We start from the raw sequence: 17,686 nt of genomic DNA, 5'->3' as shown, positions 1-17,686 counted from the left end.
CCGGTACCCCCTGTATATAGTCTCCACATTGACTCTGTACCGGTACCCCCCTGTATATAGTCTCCACATTGACTCTGTACCGGTACCTGCTGTATATAGTCTCCACATTGACCCCCTGTATATAGCCTCCACATTAACTCTGTACCGGTACCCCTGTATATAGCCTCCACATTGACTCTGTACCGGTACCCCCTGTATATAGTCTCCACATTGACTCTGTACCGGTACCCCCTGTATATAGTCTCCACATTGACTCTGTACCGGTACCCCCTGTATATAGCCTCCACATTGACTCTGTACCGGTACCCCCTGTATATAGTCTCCACATTGACTCTGTACCGGTACCCCCTGTATATAGTCTCCACATTGACTCTGTACCGGTACCCCCTGTATATAGTTTCCACATTTACTCTGTACCGGTACCCCCTGTATATAGCCTCCACATTGACTCTGTACCGGTACCCCCCTGTATATAGTCTCCACATTGACTCTGTACCGGTACCCCCCTGTATATAGTCTCCACATTGACTCTGTACCGGTACCCGCTGTATATAGCCTCCACATTGACTCTGTACCTGTATATAGTCTCCACATTGACTCTGTACCGGTACCCCCCCCTGTATATAGTCTCCACATTGACTCTGTACCGGTACCCCCTGTATATAGTCTCCACATTGACTCTGTACCGGTACCCCCCCTGTATATAGTCTCCACATTGACTCTGTACCGGTACCTGCTGTATATAGTCTCCACATTGACTCTGTACCGGTACCCCCTGTATATAGTCTCCACATTGACTCTGTACCGGTACCCCCTGTATATAGTCTCCACATTGACTCTGTACCGGTACCCCCTGTATATAGTCTCCACATTGACTCTGTACCGGTACCCCCTGTATATAGTCTCCACATTGACTCTGTACCGGTACCCCCTGTATATAGTCTCCACATTGACTCTGTACCGGTACCCCTGTATATAGTCTCCACATTGACTCTGTACCGGTACCCCTGTATATAGCCTCCACATTGACTCTGTACCGGTACCCCCTGTATATAGTCTCCACATTGACTCTGTACCGGTACCCCCTGTATATAGTCTCCACATTGACTCTGTACCGGTACCCCCTGTATATAGCCTCCACATTGACTCTGTACCGGTACCCCCTGTATATAGTTTCCACATTAACTCTGTACCGGTACCCCCTGTATATAGCCTCCACATTGACTCTGTACCGGTACCCCCTGTATATAGTCTCCACATTAACTCTATACCGGAACCCCCTGTATATAGTCTCCACATTGACTCTGTACCGGTAAACCCCTGTATATAGCCTCCACATTGACTCTGTACCGGTACCCCCTGTATATAGCCTCCACATTGACTCTGTACCGGTACCCCCTGTATATAGTCTCCACATTAACTCTGTACCGGTACCCCCTGTATATAGCCTCCACATTGACTCTGTACCGGTACCCCTGTATATAGTCTCCACATTAACTGTATATCTCCACATGACTCCGGTACCCCTGTATATAGTCTCCACATGACTCTGACTCATTGACTCTGTACCGTACCGGTACCCCCCTGTATATAGCCTCCACATTGACTCTGTACCGGTACCCCCTGTATATAGCCTCCACATTGACTCTGTACCGGTACCCCCTGTATATAGCCTCCACATTGACTCTGTACCGGTACCCCCTGTATATAGCCTCCACATTGACTCTGTACCGGTACCCCCTGTATATAGCCTCCACATTGACTCTGTACCGGTACCCCTGTATATAGTCTCCACATTGACTCTGTACCAGTACCCCCTGTATATAGCCTCCACATTGACTCTGTACCGGTACCCCTGTATATAGCCTCCACATTGACTCTGTACCGGTACCCCCTGTATATAGCCTCCACATTGACTCTGTACCGGTACCCCCTGTATATAGTCTCCACATTGACTCTGTACCGGTACCCCCCTGTATATAGTCTCCACATTGACTCTGTACCAGTACCCCTGTATATAGCCTCCACATTGACTCTGTACCGGTACCCCCTGTATATAGTCTCCACATTGACTCTGTACCGGTACCCCCTGTATATAGTCTCCACATTGACGGTACCCCCCCTGTATAGCCTCCACATTGACTCTGTACCCCCTGTATATAGCCTCCACATTGACTCTGTACCGGTACCCCTGTATATAGTCTCCACATTGACTCTGTACAGTACTCCCCCTGTATATAGTCTCCACATTGACTCTGTACCTGTACCCCCTGTATATAGCCTCCACATTGACTCTGTACCGGTACCCCTGTATATAGTCTCCACATTGACTCTGTACCGGTACCCCTGTATATAGTCTCCACATTGACTCTGTACCAGTACCCCCTGTATATACATTGACTCCGGTACCCCCCTGTATATAGTCTCCACATTGACTCTGTACCGGTACCCCCTGTATATAGCCTCCACATTGACTCTGTACCGGTACCCCCTGTATATAGCCTCCACATTGACTCTGTACCGGTACCCCCTGTATATAGTCTCCACATTGACTCTGTACCGGTACCCCCTGTATATAGTCTCCACATTGACTCTGTACCAGTACCCCCTGTATATAGTCTCCACATTGACTCTGTACCGGTACCCCCTGTATATAGTCTCCACATTGACTCTGTACCGGTACCCCCTGTATATAGTCTCCACATTGACTCTGTACCGGTACCCCTGTATATAGTCTCCACATTGACTCTGTACCAGTACCCCTGTATATAGTCTCCACATTGACTCTGTATCGGTACCCCTGTATATAGTCTCCACATTGACTCTGTACCGGTACCCCCTGTATATAGTCTCCACATTAACTCTGTACCGGTACCCCTGTATATAGCCTCCACATTGACTCTGACTCCGGTACCCCCTGTATATAGTCTCCACATTGACTCTGTACCGGTACCCCCTGTATATAGTCTCCACATTGACTCTGTACCGGTACCCCTGTATATAGTCTCCACATTGACTCTGTACCGGTACCCCCTGTATATAGTCTCCACATTGACTCTGTACCGGTACCCCCTGTATATAGCCTCCACATTGACTCTGTACCGGTACCCCTGTATATAGTCTCCACATTAACTCTGTACCGGTACCCCCTGTATATAGTCTCCACATTGATTGACTCTGTACCAGTACCCCCTGTATATAGTCTCCACATTGACTCTGTACCAGTACCCCTGTATATAGTCTCCACATTGACTCTGTACCTGTACCCCCTGTATATAGCCTCCACATTGACTCTGTACCGGTACCCCTGTATATAGCCTCCACATTGACTCTGTACCGGTACCCCTGTATATAGTCTCCACATTGACTCTGTACCGGTACCCCCTGTATATAGCCTCCACATTGACTCTGTACCGGTACCCCCTGTATATAGCCTCCACATTGACTCTGTACCGGTACCCCCTGTATATAGTCTCCACATTGACTCTGTACCGGTACCCCCTGTATATAGTCTCCACATTGACTCTGTACCAGTACCCCCTGTATATAGCCTCCACATTGACTCTGTACCAGTACCCCCTGTATATAGCCTCCACATTGACTCTGTACCAGTACCCCCTGTATATGGTCTCCACATTGACTCTGTACCTGTACCCCCCTGTATATAGCCTCCACATTAACTCTGTACCGGTACCCCCTGTATATAGCCTCCACATTGACTCTGTACCGGTACCCCCTGTATATAGTCTCCACATTGACTCTGTACCGGTACCCCCTGTATATAGCCTCCACATTGACTCTGTACCGGTACCCCCTGTATATAGCCTCCACATTGACTCTGTACCTGTATATAGCCTCCACCCCTGTATATAGTCTCCACATTGACTCTGTACCGGTACCCCCCTGTATATAGTCTCCACATTGACTCTGTACCAGTACCCCCTGTATATAGCCTCCATTTGTATATAGCCTCCACTCTGTACCGGTGCCCCCCTGTATATAGCCTCCACATTGACTCTGTACCGGTACCCCCTGTATATAGTCTCCACATTGACTCTGTAGCCTCCACATTGACTCTGTACCCCCTGTATATAGTCTCCACATTGACTCTGTACCAGTACCCCTGTATATAGTCTCCACATTGACTCTGTACCAGTACCCCCTGTATATAGTCTCCACATTGACTCTGTACCGGTACCCCCTGTATATAGTCTCCACATTGACTCTGTACCGGTACCCCCTGTATATAGTCTCCACATTGACTCTGTACCGGTACCCCCTGTATATAGTCTCCACATTGACTCTGTATATACCGACTCTGTACCTACCCCCTGTATATAGTCTCCACATTGACTCTGTACCGGTACCCCCTGTATATAGTCTCCACATTGACTCTGTACCAGTACCCCCTGTATATAGTCTCCACATTGACTCTGTACCGGTACCCCCTGTATATAGCCTCCACATTGACTCTGTACCGGTACCCCCTGTATATAGTCTCCACATTAACTCTGTACCGGTACCCCCTGTATATAGTCTCCACATTGACTCTGTACCAGTACCCCCTGTATATAGTCTCCACATTGACTCTGTATCAGTACCCCCCTGTATATGGTCTCCACATTGACTCTGTACCTGTACCCCCCTGTATATAGCCTCCACATTAACTCTGTACCGGTACCCCCTGTATATAGCCTCCACATTGACTCTGTACCGGTACCCCCTGTATATAGTCTCCACATTGACTCTGTACCGGTACCCCCTGTATATAGTCTCCACATTGACTCTGTACCGGTACCCCCTGTATATAGCCTCCACATTGACTCTGTACCGGTACCCCCTGTATATAGCCTCCACATTGACTCTGTACCGGTACCCCCTGTATATAGTCTCCACATTGACTCTGTACCATTGACTCTGGTACCCCCTGTATATAGCCTCCACATTGACTCTGTACCAGTACCCCTGTATATAGTCTCCACATTAACTCTGTACCGGTACCCCCTGTATATAGTCTCCACATTGACTCTGTACCAGTACCCCCTGTATATAGCCTCCACATTGACTCTGTACCGGTACCCCCTGTATATAGCCTCACATTGACTCACATTGACTCTGTACCGGTACCCCCTGTATATAGCCTCCACATTGACTCTGTACCGGTACCCCCTGTATATAGTCTCCACATTGACTCTGTACCGGTACCCCCTGTATATAGTCTCCACATTGACTCTGTAGTACCCCTGTATATAGTCTCCACATTGACTCCCTGTATATAGTCTCCACATTGACTCTGTACCAGTACCCCCTGTATATAGTCTCCACATTGACTCTGTACGGTACCCCCTGTATATAGCCTCCACATTGACTCTGTACCGGTACCCCCTGTATATAGTCTCCACATTGACTCTGTACCGGTACCCCCTGTATATAGTCTCCACATTGACTCTGTACCGGTACCCCTGTATATAGTCTCCACATTGACTCTGTACCAGTACCCCCTGTATATAGTCTCCACATTGACTCTGTACCGGTACCCCCTGTATATAGCCTCCACATTGACTCTGTACCGGTACCCCTGTATATAGTCTCCACATTGACTCTGTACCAGTACCCCCCTGTATATAGTCTCCACATTGACTCTGTATCAGTACCCCCTGTATATGGTCTCCACATTGACTCTGTACCTGTACCCCCTGTATATAGTCTCCACATTGACTCTGTACCGGTACCCCCTGTATATAGTCTCCACATTGACTCTGTACCATTGGTACCCCCTGTATATAGTCTCCACATTGACTCTGTACCGGTACCCCCTGTATATAGTCTCCACATTGACTCTGTACCGGTACCCCTGTATATAGTTCCACATTGACTCTGTACCGGTACCCCCTGTATATAGCCTCCACATTGACTCTGTATATAGTACTCCCCCTGTATATAGTCTCCACATTGACTCTATACCGGTACCCCCTGTATATAGTCTCCACATTGACTCTGTACCAGTACCCCTGTATATAGTCTCCACATTGACTCTGTACCAGTACCCCCTGTATATAGCCTCCACATTGACTCTGTACCGGTACCCCCTGTATATAGTCTCCACATTAACTCTGTACCGGTACCCCCTGTATATAGCCTCCACATTGACTCTGTACCGGTACCCCTGTATATAGTCTCCACATTGACTCTGTACCGGTACCCCCTGTATATAGTCTCCACATTGACTCTGTACCGGTACCCCCTGTATATAGCCTCCACATTGACTCTGTACCGGTACCCCCTGTATATAGCCTCCACATTGACTCTGTACCGGTACCCCCTGTATATAGCCTCCACATTGACTCTGTACCTGTACCCCCTGTATATAGCCTCCACATTGACTCTGTACCGGTACCCCCTGTATATAGTCTCCACATTGACTCTGTACCGGTACCCCCTGTATATAGTCTCCACATTGACTCTGTACCAGTACCCCCCTGTATATAGCCTCCACATTGACTCTGTACCGGTACCCCCTGTATATAGCCTCCACATTGACTCTGTACCGGTACCCCCTGTATATAGCCTCCACATTAACTCTGTACCGGTACCCCCTGTATATAGTCTCCACATTGACTCTGTACCGGTACCCCTGTATATAGTCTCCACATTGACTCTGTACCAGTACCCCCTGTATATAGCCTCCACATTGACTCTGTACCGGTACCCCTGTATATAGCCTCCACATTGACTCTGTACCGGTACCCCCTGTATATAGTCTCCACATTGACTCTGTACCAGTACCCCCTGTATATAGTCTCCACATTGACTCTGTATCCCAGTACCCCTGATCTGGTCTCACTAAACATTGACTCCCTGTATCCCCTGTATATAGCCCCCTGATCTAGTACCCCCTGTATAAACAGAGAACTCCCTGTGGTCATCCCCCTGTATATAGCCTCATTGATCTGGAGGTACCTCACTAAACATTGACTCTGTCATCCCTACTGCCCCTGTATATAGTCTCCACATTGACTCTGTACCTGGTACCCCCTGTATATAGCCTCCACATTGACTCGGTGTACCTGAGTACCCCCTGTATATCCCTCCACATTGACTCTGTAGGTACTCCCCTGTATATAGTCTCCACATTGACTCTGTACCCTACTGCCCTGTATATAGTCTCCACATTGACATTCCAGTATCCCTATATACCTCCACTGATCTGGAGGACTCACTCCACATTGACTCTGTATCCCTACTGCCCCTGTATATAGTCTCCACATTGACTCTGTCATCCCTAGTACCCCCTGTATATAGTCTCACTAAACTCTTGAACATCCCTGTATCCCTACTCTGTGCCTACCCCTGTATATAGTCTCCACATTGAACTCTGTACCGGTACCCCCTGTATATAGACTCACATTAAACATACCCCCTGTATATACTCCCTGACTCTGTCATCCCTACCCCTGTATATAGACTCCACACTCTTACCCCTGTATAACTCCACTGTCATCCCTACTACCCCTGTATATAGTCTCCACATTAACTCTGAGTACCCCTGTCATATACTGCCTCTGACTCTGGTATATAGACTCACTCTAAACAGGAACCCCCTGTATATATCTCCACATTGACTCTGTACCGGTACCCCTGTATATAGTCTCCACATTGACTCTGTACCGGTACCCCCTGTATATAGCCTCCACATTGACTCTGTACCGGTACCCCTGTATATAGTCTCCACATTGACTCTGTACCGGTACCCCTGTATATAGCCTCCACAGAGACTCTGTACCGGTACCCCTGTATATATCTCCACATTAACTCTGTACCTGGTATCCCCTGCCTCTATCTAGACTCCTAAACAGAGAACATCCTCTGTCACTGCCTCTGATCTGGAGGTCACCAGAGAACATCCCTGGTTATCCCTACCCCCTACTAGTCTCCACATCTGACTCTGTAAACAGAGTCATCCCTGCTCATCCCTAGCCTCACATTCCTTGACTCTGTGGAGGACTCGGTACCCTGTATATAGAACATTGACTCTGTCATCCCGGTACCCCCTGATCTATATACTCCACATTGACTCTAAACAGAGATCATCCCTGGTACCCCTGATCTATATATCCTCCTGCCTCTGATCTGGAGGACTCACTGAACATTCCTGGTCATCCCCTACCTCTGATCTGGAGGACTCACTAAACAGAGATCAGTCATCCCACTGCCTCTGATCTGGAGGACTCTGAACATTCCTGGTATCCCTACTGCCTCTGATCTGGAGGACTATAGTCCCTCCACATTCCTCTGCTCACCCCTGCCTCTGATATAGACTCACTCCACATTAACATTCTGTCATCCCTACTGCCTCTGATCTAGACTCACTAAACAGAAACATTGATCTCCACTGCTCATCCGGTACTGCCTCTGATCTAGGACTCACTAAACATTGAACATCCCCGGTCATCCCTGCTATCCCTATAGCCTCTGATCTGGAGGACTCACTAAACAGAGAACATCCCTGGTATATCCCTACTGCCTCATCCCTGTCATCCCTAGCCTCTTGACTCACTAAACAGAGAACATCCCTGGTATAGTCTCCACATTGACTCAGTACCGGTACCCCCTGTATATAGTCTCCACATTGACTCTGTACCAGTACCCCCTGTATATAGTCTCCACATTGACTCTGTACCAGTACCCTCTGTATATAGTCTCCACATTGACTCTGTACCGGTACCGGTACCCCCTGTATATAGTCTCCACATTGACTCAGTACCGGTACCCCCTGTATATAGTCTCCACATTGACTCTGTACCAGTACCCCCTGTATATAGCTCCACATTGACTCTGTACCGGTACCCCCCTGTATATAGTCTCCACATTAACTCTGTACCGGTACCACCTGTATATAGCCTCCACATTAACTCTGTACCGGTACCCCCTGTATATAGCTCCACATTGACTCTGTACCGGTACCCCCTGTATATAGTCTCCACATTGACTCTGTACCTGTACCCCCTGTATATAGCCTCCACATTGACTCTGTACCGGTACCCCCTGTATATAGTCTCCACATTAACTCTGTACCGGTACCCCCTGTATATAGCCTCCACATTAACTCTGTACCGGTACCCCCTGTATATAGCCTCCACATTAACTCTGTACCGGTACCCCCTGTATATAGTCTCCACATTGACTCTGTACCAGTACCCCCTGTATATAGCTCCACATTGACTCTGTACCGGTACCACCTGTATATAGTCTCCACATTGACTCTGTACCGGTACCACCTGTATATAGCCTCCACATTGACTCTGTACCGGTACCCCCTGTATATAGCCTCCACATTGACTCTGTACCGGTACCACCTGTATATAGCCTCCACATTGACTCTGTACCGGTACCCCCCTGTATATAGTCTCCACATTAACTCTGTACCGGTACCCGCTGTATATAGTCTCCACATTAACTCTGTACCGGTACCACCTGTATATAGTCTCCACATTAACTCTGTACCGGTACCCCCTGTATATAGCCTCCACATTGACTCTGTACCGGTACCCCCTGTATATAGTCTCCACATTGACTCTGTACCGGTACCCCCTGTATATAGCCTCCACATTGACTCTGTACCGGTACCCCCTGTATATAGTCTCCACATTGACTCTGTACCGGTACCCCCTGTATATAGCCTCCACATTGACTCTGTACCGGTACCCCCTGTATATAGTCTCCACATTGACTCTGTACCGGTACCCCCTGTATATAGCCTCCACATTGACTCTGTACCGGTACCCCCTGTATATAGTCTCCACATTGACTCTGTACCGGTACCCCCTGTATATAGCCTCACTATTGTTATTTTACTGCTGCTCTTTAATTACTTGTTACTTTTCATTTCTTATTCATATCCGTGTTTGTTTTTATTGCATTGTTGTTCAGGGGCTCGTAAGTAAACATCTCACTGTATTCGGGGCATGTGACTAATAGACATTGGATTTGATTTAATTACATCATTTTGGTTCAGTATCAGATTTGAGCAGTTTGATTAACTGCTAGTTAATTATACTGTTAACAAATGACAAGAAAATCATATCAAAGGTGAAGTGAATATCGCATTTTGAAAAGCAGATACTGAGATTGAATATGCATCCGAATTAAAAGAGTGATTTGGTGAATTTAGTGAATTTGTTTGTTGTACTTAGTCATTTGAAAATGTGCTTAGTGTTTCGAAAAAATCTGCCATTTTGTCCCGAGAACCAAGGGCTCTCTATGGTGTTGTAGGTCAGGGCGTGACTAGGGGGTGTTCTAGTCTTTTCATCTCTATGTTGATGCTCTTGGTATGGTTCCCAATTAGAGGCAGCTGATGTTGGTTGTCTCGAATTGGGGATCATACTTAAGGTGTCCCTGTTCCCACCTGCATTGTGGGATATTGTGTTTGTGCTTGTTGCACCACGTAGTCACGGGTCGTTGTGTGGTTTGTTGAGAAGTTTCACTTTAAATAAATATCTGGAACTCAAATCACGCTGCGCCTTGGTCCGTCCATTTTGATGATATATTTTGTGAAAATGTACCACAAACAAAGTGATTGAAAGAAAACGGTGTGACTTTATGTTACTAATACCATGCTTTATGTTAACTATACATCAAGGCATATTTGCATGTGTCTGTGTGTTGTTGCGTATATCTGCGCGTGTGTGTCAGCATCTGTGTGTGTACCTCCAGTGCAGATGATGCCTTTGATGAACCAACAGTTGGAGTCAGTCTTGGGGGAGATACCGTGTGGGAAGTGGATATCTCTACCCAGGAACCGCACCATGTCAGCAGCCATCTCTATCCTGTATGGGAAGGGGTTATGGTTAAAGTCTCAGTCCTGTCTCCTTTTCAGCTCATTTAACACCATGTCAGCAGCCATCTCTATCCTGTATGGGAAGGGGTTATGGTTAAAGTCTCAGTCCTGTCTCCTTTTCACCTCATTTAACACCATGTCAGCAGCCATCTCTATCCTGTATGGGAAGGGGTTATGGTTAAAGTCTCAGTCCTGTCTCCTTTTCACCTCATTTAAAACCATGTCAGCAGCCATCTCTATCCTGTATGGGAAGGGGTTATGGTTAAAGTCTCAGTCCTGTCTCCTTTTCAGCTCATGTAACACCATGTCAGCAGCCATCTCTATCCTGTATGGGAAGGGGTTATGGTTAAAGTCTCAGTCCTGTCTCCTTTTCAGCTCATTTAACACCATGTCAGCAGCCATCTCTATCCTGTATGGGAAGGGGTTATGGTTAAAGTCTCAGTCCTGTCTCCTTTTCAGCTCATTTAACACCATGTCAGCAGCCATCTCTATCCTGTATGGGAAGGGGTTATGGTTAAAGTCTCAGTCCTGTCTCCTTTTCACCTCATTTAAAACCATGTCAGCAGCCATCTCTATCCTGTATGGGAAGGGGTTATGGTTAAAGTCTCAGTCCTGTCTCCTTTTCACCTCATTTAACACCATGTCAGCAGCCATCTCTATCCTGTATGGGAAGGGGTTATGGTTAAAGTCTCAGTCCTGTCTCCTTTTCACCTCATTTAACACCATGTCAGCAGCCATCTCTATCCTGTATGGGAAGGGGTTATGGTTAAAGTCTCAGTCCTGTCTCCTTTTCAGCTCATTTAACACCATGTCAGCAGCCATCTCTATCCTGTATGGGAAGGGGTTATGGTTAAAGTCTCAGTCCTGTCTCCTTTTCACCTCATTTAAAACCATGTCAGCAGCCATCTCTATCCTGTATGGGAAGGGGTTATGGTTAAAGTCTCAGTCCTGTCTCCTTTTCACCTCATTTAACACCATGTCAGCAGCCATCTCTATCCTGTATGGGAAGGGGTTATGGTTAAAGTCTCAGTCCTGTCTCCTTTTCACCTCATTTAACACCATGTCAGCAGCCATCTCTATCCTGTATGGGAAGGGGTTATGGTTAAAGTCTCAGTCCTGTCTCCTTTTCAGCTCATTTAACACCATGTCAGCAGCCATCTCTATCCTGTATGGGAAGGGGTTATGGTTAAAGTCTCAGTCCTGTCTCCTTTTCACCTCATTTAACACCTGATTTACTTAACAAAAGGCACATCTCAATAGGTGGTCCGGGTCAGTCATGACATCACAAGTGGAGGGGTGAGTCTTTCCTCCTTCGTCTTCTAATGCTCCTCTATTGATCCTCAAGCAAAGGGAGAAGGCCGATGACCTCAGATCAACCCCGTGACTCCGCCTCCACCGTGAAGTATGCAGTTCTTTCAACAACAACAAAAAACTATTCTGCTCACAATATATATTTTTTAAGTGTGTGTACTTTACTGTATTTTATACGTGGGATTTTGTATTTTAACACTTAAAGGACTCACTAAACAGAGAACATCCCTGGTCATCCCTACTGCCTCTGATCTGGAGGACTCACTAAACAGAGAACATCCCTGGTCATCCCTACTGCCTCTGATCTGGAGGACTCACTAAACAGAGAACATCCCTGGTCATCCCTACTGCCTCTGATCTGGAGGACTCACTAAACAGAGAACATCCCTGGTCATCCCTACTGCCTCTGATCTGGAGGACTCACTAAACAGAGAACATCCCTGGTCATCCCTACTGCCTCTGATCTGGAGGACTCACTAAACAGAGAACATCCCTGGTCATCCCTACTGCCTCTGATCTGGAGGACTCACTAAACAGAGAACATCCCTGCTCATCCCTACTGCCTCTGATCTGGAGGACTCACTAAACAGAGAACATCCCTGGTTATCCCTACTGCCTCTGATCTGGAGGACTCACTAAACAGAGAATCAACTCCTAAACAGGTCATCCCTACTACCTCTGATCTGGAGGACTCACTAAACAGAGATCATCCCCTGCTCATCCCTACTGCCTCTGATCTGGAGGACTCACTAAACAGAGAACATTCCTGGTCATCCCTACTACCTCTGATCTGGAGGACTCACTAAACAGAGATCATCCCTGCTCATCCCTACTGCCTCTGATCTGGAGGACTCACTAAACAGAGAACATTCCTGGTCATCCCTACTACCTCTGATCTGGAGGACTCACTAAACAGAGATCATCCCTGCTCATCCCTACTGCCTCTGATCTGGAGGACTCACTAAACAGAGAACATTCCTGGTTATCCCTACTGCCTCTGATCTGGAGGACTCACTAAACAGAGATCATCCCTGCTCATCCCTACTGCCTCTGATCTGGAGGACTCACTAAACAGAGAACATTCCTGGTCATCCCTACTGCCTCTGATCTGGAGGACTCACTAAACAGAGATCATCCCTGCTCATCCCTACTGCCTCTGATCTGGAGGACTCACTAAACAGAGAACATCCCTGGTCATCCCTACTGCCTCTGATCTGGAGGACTCACTAAACAGAGAACATCCCTGGTCATCCCTACTGCCTCTGATCTGGAGGACTCACTAAACAGAGAACATCCCTGGTCATCCCTACTGCCTCTGATCTGGAGGGCTCACTAAACAGAGAACATCCCTGGTCATCCCTACTGCCTCTGATCTGGAGGACTCACTAAACAGAGAACATCCCTGGTCATCTACTGCCCCTGATCTGGAGGACTCACTAAACAGAGAACATCCCTGGTCATCCCTACTACCTCTGACCTGGAGGACTCACTAAACAGAGAACATCCCTGGTCATCCCTACTGTCTCTGATCTGGAGGACTCACTAAACAGAGAACATCCCTGGTCATCCCTACTGCCTCTGATCTGGAGGACTCACTAAACAGAGAACATCCCTGGTCATCCCTACTGCCTCTGATCTGGAGGACTCACTAAACAGAGAACATCCCTGGTCATCCCTACTGCCTCTGATCTGGAGGACTCACTAAACAGAGAACATCCCTGGTCATCCCTACTACCTCTGATCTGGAGGACTCACTAAACAGAGAACATCCCTGCTCATCCCTACTGCCTCTGATCTGGAGGGCTCACTAAACAGAGAACATCCCTGGTCATCCCTACTGTCTCTGATCTGGAGGACTCACTAAACAGAGAACATCCCTGCTCATCCCTACTACCTCTGATCTGGAGGGCTCACTAAACAGAGAACATCCCTGGTCATCCCTACTGCCTCTGATCTGGAGGACTCACTAAACACAAATGATTTGTTTGTAAATGATGTCTGACTGTTAAAGTGTGCCCCTGGCTGTCCGTAAATTTAAAAAACAAGAAAATCGTGCTGTCTGGGTAACTCAATATAAGGAATTTAAAATGATTTATACTTTTACTTTTGGTATTTAAGTATATTTTAGCGATTACATTTAATTTTGATACTTAAGTATATTTAAAACCAAATACCTACTTTTACTCAAGTAGAATTTACTGGGTGACTTTCCCTTTTACTTTAGTCATTTTCTCTTAAGGTATCTTCACTTTTAAATCAAGTATGACAATTAGGTACTTTTCCACCACTGTTTAAAATGTTTATTTATTAATTTCACCTTTATTTAACCAAGTAGGCTAGTTGAGAACAAGTTTGCAACTGCGATCTGGCCAAGAAAAAGCAAAGCAGTTTAACACAAACAGCAACAACAGAGTCAATAACACAGTAGAAAAAGTCTATATACAGTATGTGCAAATGAGGTAGGATAAGGGAGGTAAGGCAATACATATATATGTATATATGAATGTGCAAGTAGAGATATTGGGGTGCAAAGAAGCAAGATAAATCAATAAATATATACAGTTTTGGGATGAGGTAGTTAGATGGGCTATTTGCAGATGCTAATTTTGACGGAGAGGAAATATATCCTCATTGAAGACAGAACGCAGCACACGGGGCAAGATGAGTTTGATACCACTGCGTTAACCACCAATATCATCAACATACTATGTCACCATATAACCGTTATCCTAACCTCACCATGTCAGCCGCATGTCTGTTCTGTACGGATGCAGTAGTGTTAGGGTCTCCCATCCTACCTGTGTGTGGGCCTGAGGTCCCAGGTCTTCCCGTCTGTATCCAGTATTACGTAGTCAGCCAAGCCGGCTCCAGACATGTTAGTCCTCACAGGGTGGCTGAAGCCCTGGAACAGATCACAGAACTGTTTAGACAGGGTTAGGAGTGTGTGTGTGTGTGTGTGTGTGTGTGTGTGTGTGTGTGTGTGTGTGTGTGTGTGTGTGTGTGTGTGTGTGTGTGTGTGTGTGTGTGTGTGTGTGTGTGTGTGTGTGTGTGTGTGTGTGTGTGTGTGTGTGTGTGTGTGTGTGTGTGTGTGTGTGTGTAAGGGTGGCTGAAGCCCTGGCAGAGTTTAGAGTTAAATAATAATACAGTCCTTCAAAACATGGTTAAAACTATCATGTTGACATCATGGACGGTCAGTCCTTGCATCCATATTTCCATCTATAACTTTGTGGTTGCATTTCTCCAGCATCAAGCCTCAGCTGTTTCCCCTAAAAAGTGGTGGGGGTAACCACTTTCTTGTTGTTTGAATCCCAGATTGCCCCTTTAAATCGTCAGTGTCCATGTATCAAACTAGCCCGGGTGGCCAGTGCCCAAAAGTGAATACAGTATTGATACATATACAGTGTCTTTTATACTGATAACAAGTTCAAACAGGTGTCATTAATACAGGTAATGAGTGGAGGACAGAGGAGCCTCTTAAAGAAGGTGTTACAGGTCTGTGAGAGACAGAAATCTTGCTTGTTTGTAGGTGACCAAATACTTATTTTCATGATTAGCAAATAAATTCATAAAAAATCCTACAATGTGATTTTCTGGATGTTTTCTTCTCATTTTGTCTGTCATAGTATGATGAAAATTACAGGCCTCTCTCATCTTTTTAAGTGGGAGAACTTGCACAATTGGTGGCTGACTAAATACTTTTTTGCCCCACTGTAAGTCATTGTACATTAAATCATCCATGTACCTGGAAGGCCAGGTTGTGGGTGTGTTGGGCCAGGTTCCCCCCAGAGAGCCACTCCCCTGAGGCCTTGACCCTGTGGACAGCATGGGCCATGAACAGCATGGAGCTGTAGATGGTCCCAAACAGAGGAGACACCTGGAGAGGAGAGATGGGCGGGAAAGTGAGATGGACAGAGCAGAGAGGGAGTTCAAGATGGTGAACAACGCAGAAATAATGAGGCATAAACCTATTCACATCCAGGTTTGGACAAATCTCAGTCCAGACGGTTTCCTCAATCCTTCAAGAATCAAAGGATGATGCTTGGTTGGACTTTGAAAGTATTTTTATTTTTCAATTTATCGCACCACACACCACACACACACACACACACACACACACACACACACACACACACACACACACACACACACACAGTATGTATTTACCTGTGTTGGCTTGACATTTCCCGCTATCTCTCCCCTGTCTATAGCCTCCTGATAGGCCTGGTAGAAAGATGTCTTGGGAGAGTCTATAGTGACTGTCAACACGGCATCGTAGGCCTTTAAATTAAATGAATGAATCCATTTGATTTGCCAGATTTAGAACACACATACAGTTTCCTCAGTCATGTGAGTACAACAATACACACATTAAAAAGGGATTGAGGATTAAAGTCAGACTAGTAATCATCGTTATTAGATGGGCAACAGAATAGACAGCTTGTGCAAGAGGGTGTCAATCTGCACATACAATTCAACTGAAAATACATACACTATGCAACAAATACGCTTTACATATGCTGACACACAACAACTACCAAGACTGATCACCTTGAGTAGCTTGCTGTTGCTCCTCAGGGCAGGGTAGGTGACATTGTGGTAGGGTAGGCTGTAGAGTAGCGTGTCGTAGGGTAGGAACACCAGGGATCCCTCGGTCAGTCTCATGTCCTTTGCTGTTTCTAGCAGGAGCTTCTGCGGTCCCCCTCCGATCAGGGCAGAGTGCATACACATGATCACCACTAGGGGAGTAACGAGAGAATACAGGGGGAAAGTGGAAAGAAAAAAGAGGAAGAGCTTATAATTATTTGTTTTTTTTGGGGGGGGTGCTTATATTTATCCTGTTACACACAAGTGTGTAATGAAATGCGTCTTGTAAATCCCAACTCCCCCTGAGACACCCGCAGGAACTGGGGTCATGATTGTCCAGCGCCCCTGGAGCGATTGGGGTCAAGTGCCTCGGTCAAGGGCACAACTACAGATTTTTCCCCATGTCATTCATTGTCTTTCTGGGATTCGAAACCAGCGACCGTTTGGATACTGGCCCAAAGCTCTTACCTCAAGGCTACGTGCCTATAGCTTACTGGTAATCTAAGAAATGAACTTGACTTGACTGAATAAGTGAATGTATGAGTTCCACCATATCACAACCGGTCACACTTTTTGAAGTTTTCAAACTGAACATAAGTTTTTCTCGATAGTGTGAAGTGGCTTTCCTCCGTGTGTATGATATCAGTACTCACATCGTAGGTCCTCCACCTTCTTGAGCTTGGCCAGGGTCTTCCTGACACTACCAGGGTCGTTACCGATGGTAACCACCAGCCTCACCGGCATCCCATGACTCCTCAGAGAGTTGGCCACCTGCAGAAAGGTCAGAGGTCATAGTTCCTTATTGGACAAAGTTACAGTATAAAAACATTGTATTTTATTAGTGCCCAATGCAGTAACATTCTGTTAAAATAAATAAATAATAATAATGATGACAATAATAATAATCATAATAACAACAATAACAATAATAAAACATGATTATTATTATTGGGA

The 17,686-nt window shown here is 46.3% G+C and overlaps 1 protein-coding gene across 3 annotated transcripts in view; it reads right to left on the bottom strand.

Annotated features, from left to right (window-relative positions):
* Positions 1-17,686, bottom strand: part of gc2 (guanylyl cyclase 2) — a 48,650-nt gene that overhangs the window by 25,935 nt on the left and 5,029 nt on the right. For all 3 annotated transcript variants that reach the window (XM_065025276.1, XM_065025277.1, XM_065025278.1), the window contains exons 7-12: positions 17,386-17,503; positions 16,697-16,884; positions 16,313-16,426; positions 15,891-16,022; positions 14,947-15,050; positions 10,708-10,826 (exon numbers count right to left, since the gene is read on the bottom strand). In XM_065025276.1, coding sequence (XP_064881348.1) covers positions 10,708-10,826; positions 14,947-15,050; positions 15,891-16,022; positions 16,313-16,426; positions 16,697-16,884; positions 17,386-17,503 — 775 coding nt within the window. The remainder of the gene's footprint in view (positions 1-10,707; positions 10,827-14,946; positions 15,051-15,890; positions 16,023-16,312; positions 16,427-16,696; positions 16,885-17,385; positions 17,504-17,686) is intronic.

The sequence above is a fragment of the Oncorhynchus nerka genome, linkage group LG12 (assembly GCF_034236695.1).
Source record: "Oncorhynchus nerka isolate Pitt River linkage group LG12, Oner_Uvic_2.0, whole genome shotgun sequence".
Classification (NCBI taxonomy): domain Eukaryota; kingdom Metazoa; phylum Chordata; class Actinopteri; order Salmoniformes; family Salmonidae; genus Oncorhynchus; species Oncorhynchus nerka.
The sequence above is the reverse complement of the archived record's forward strand: the minus strand, read 5'-3'. Positions and strand labels throughout refer to the sequence as shown.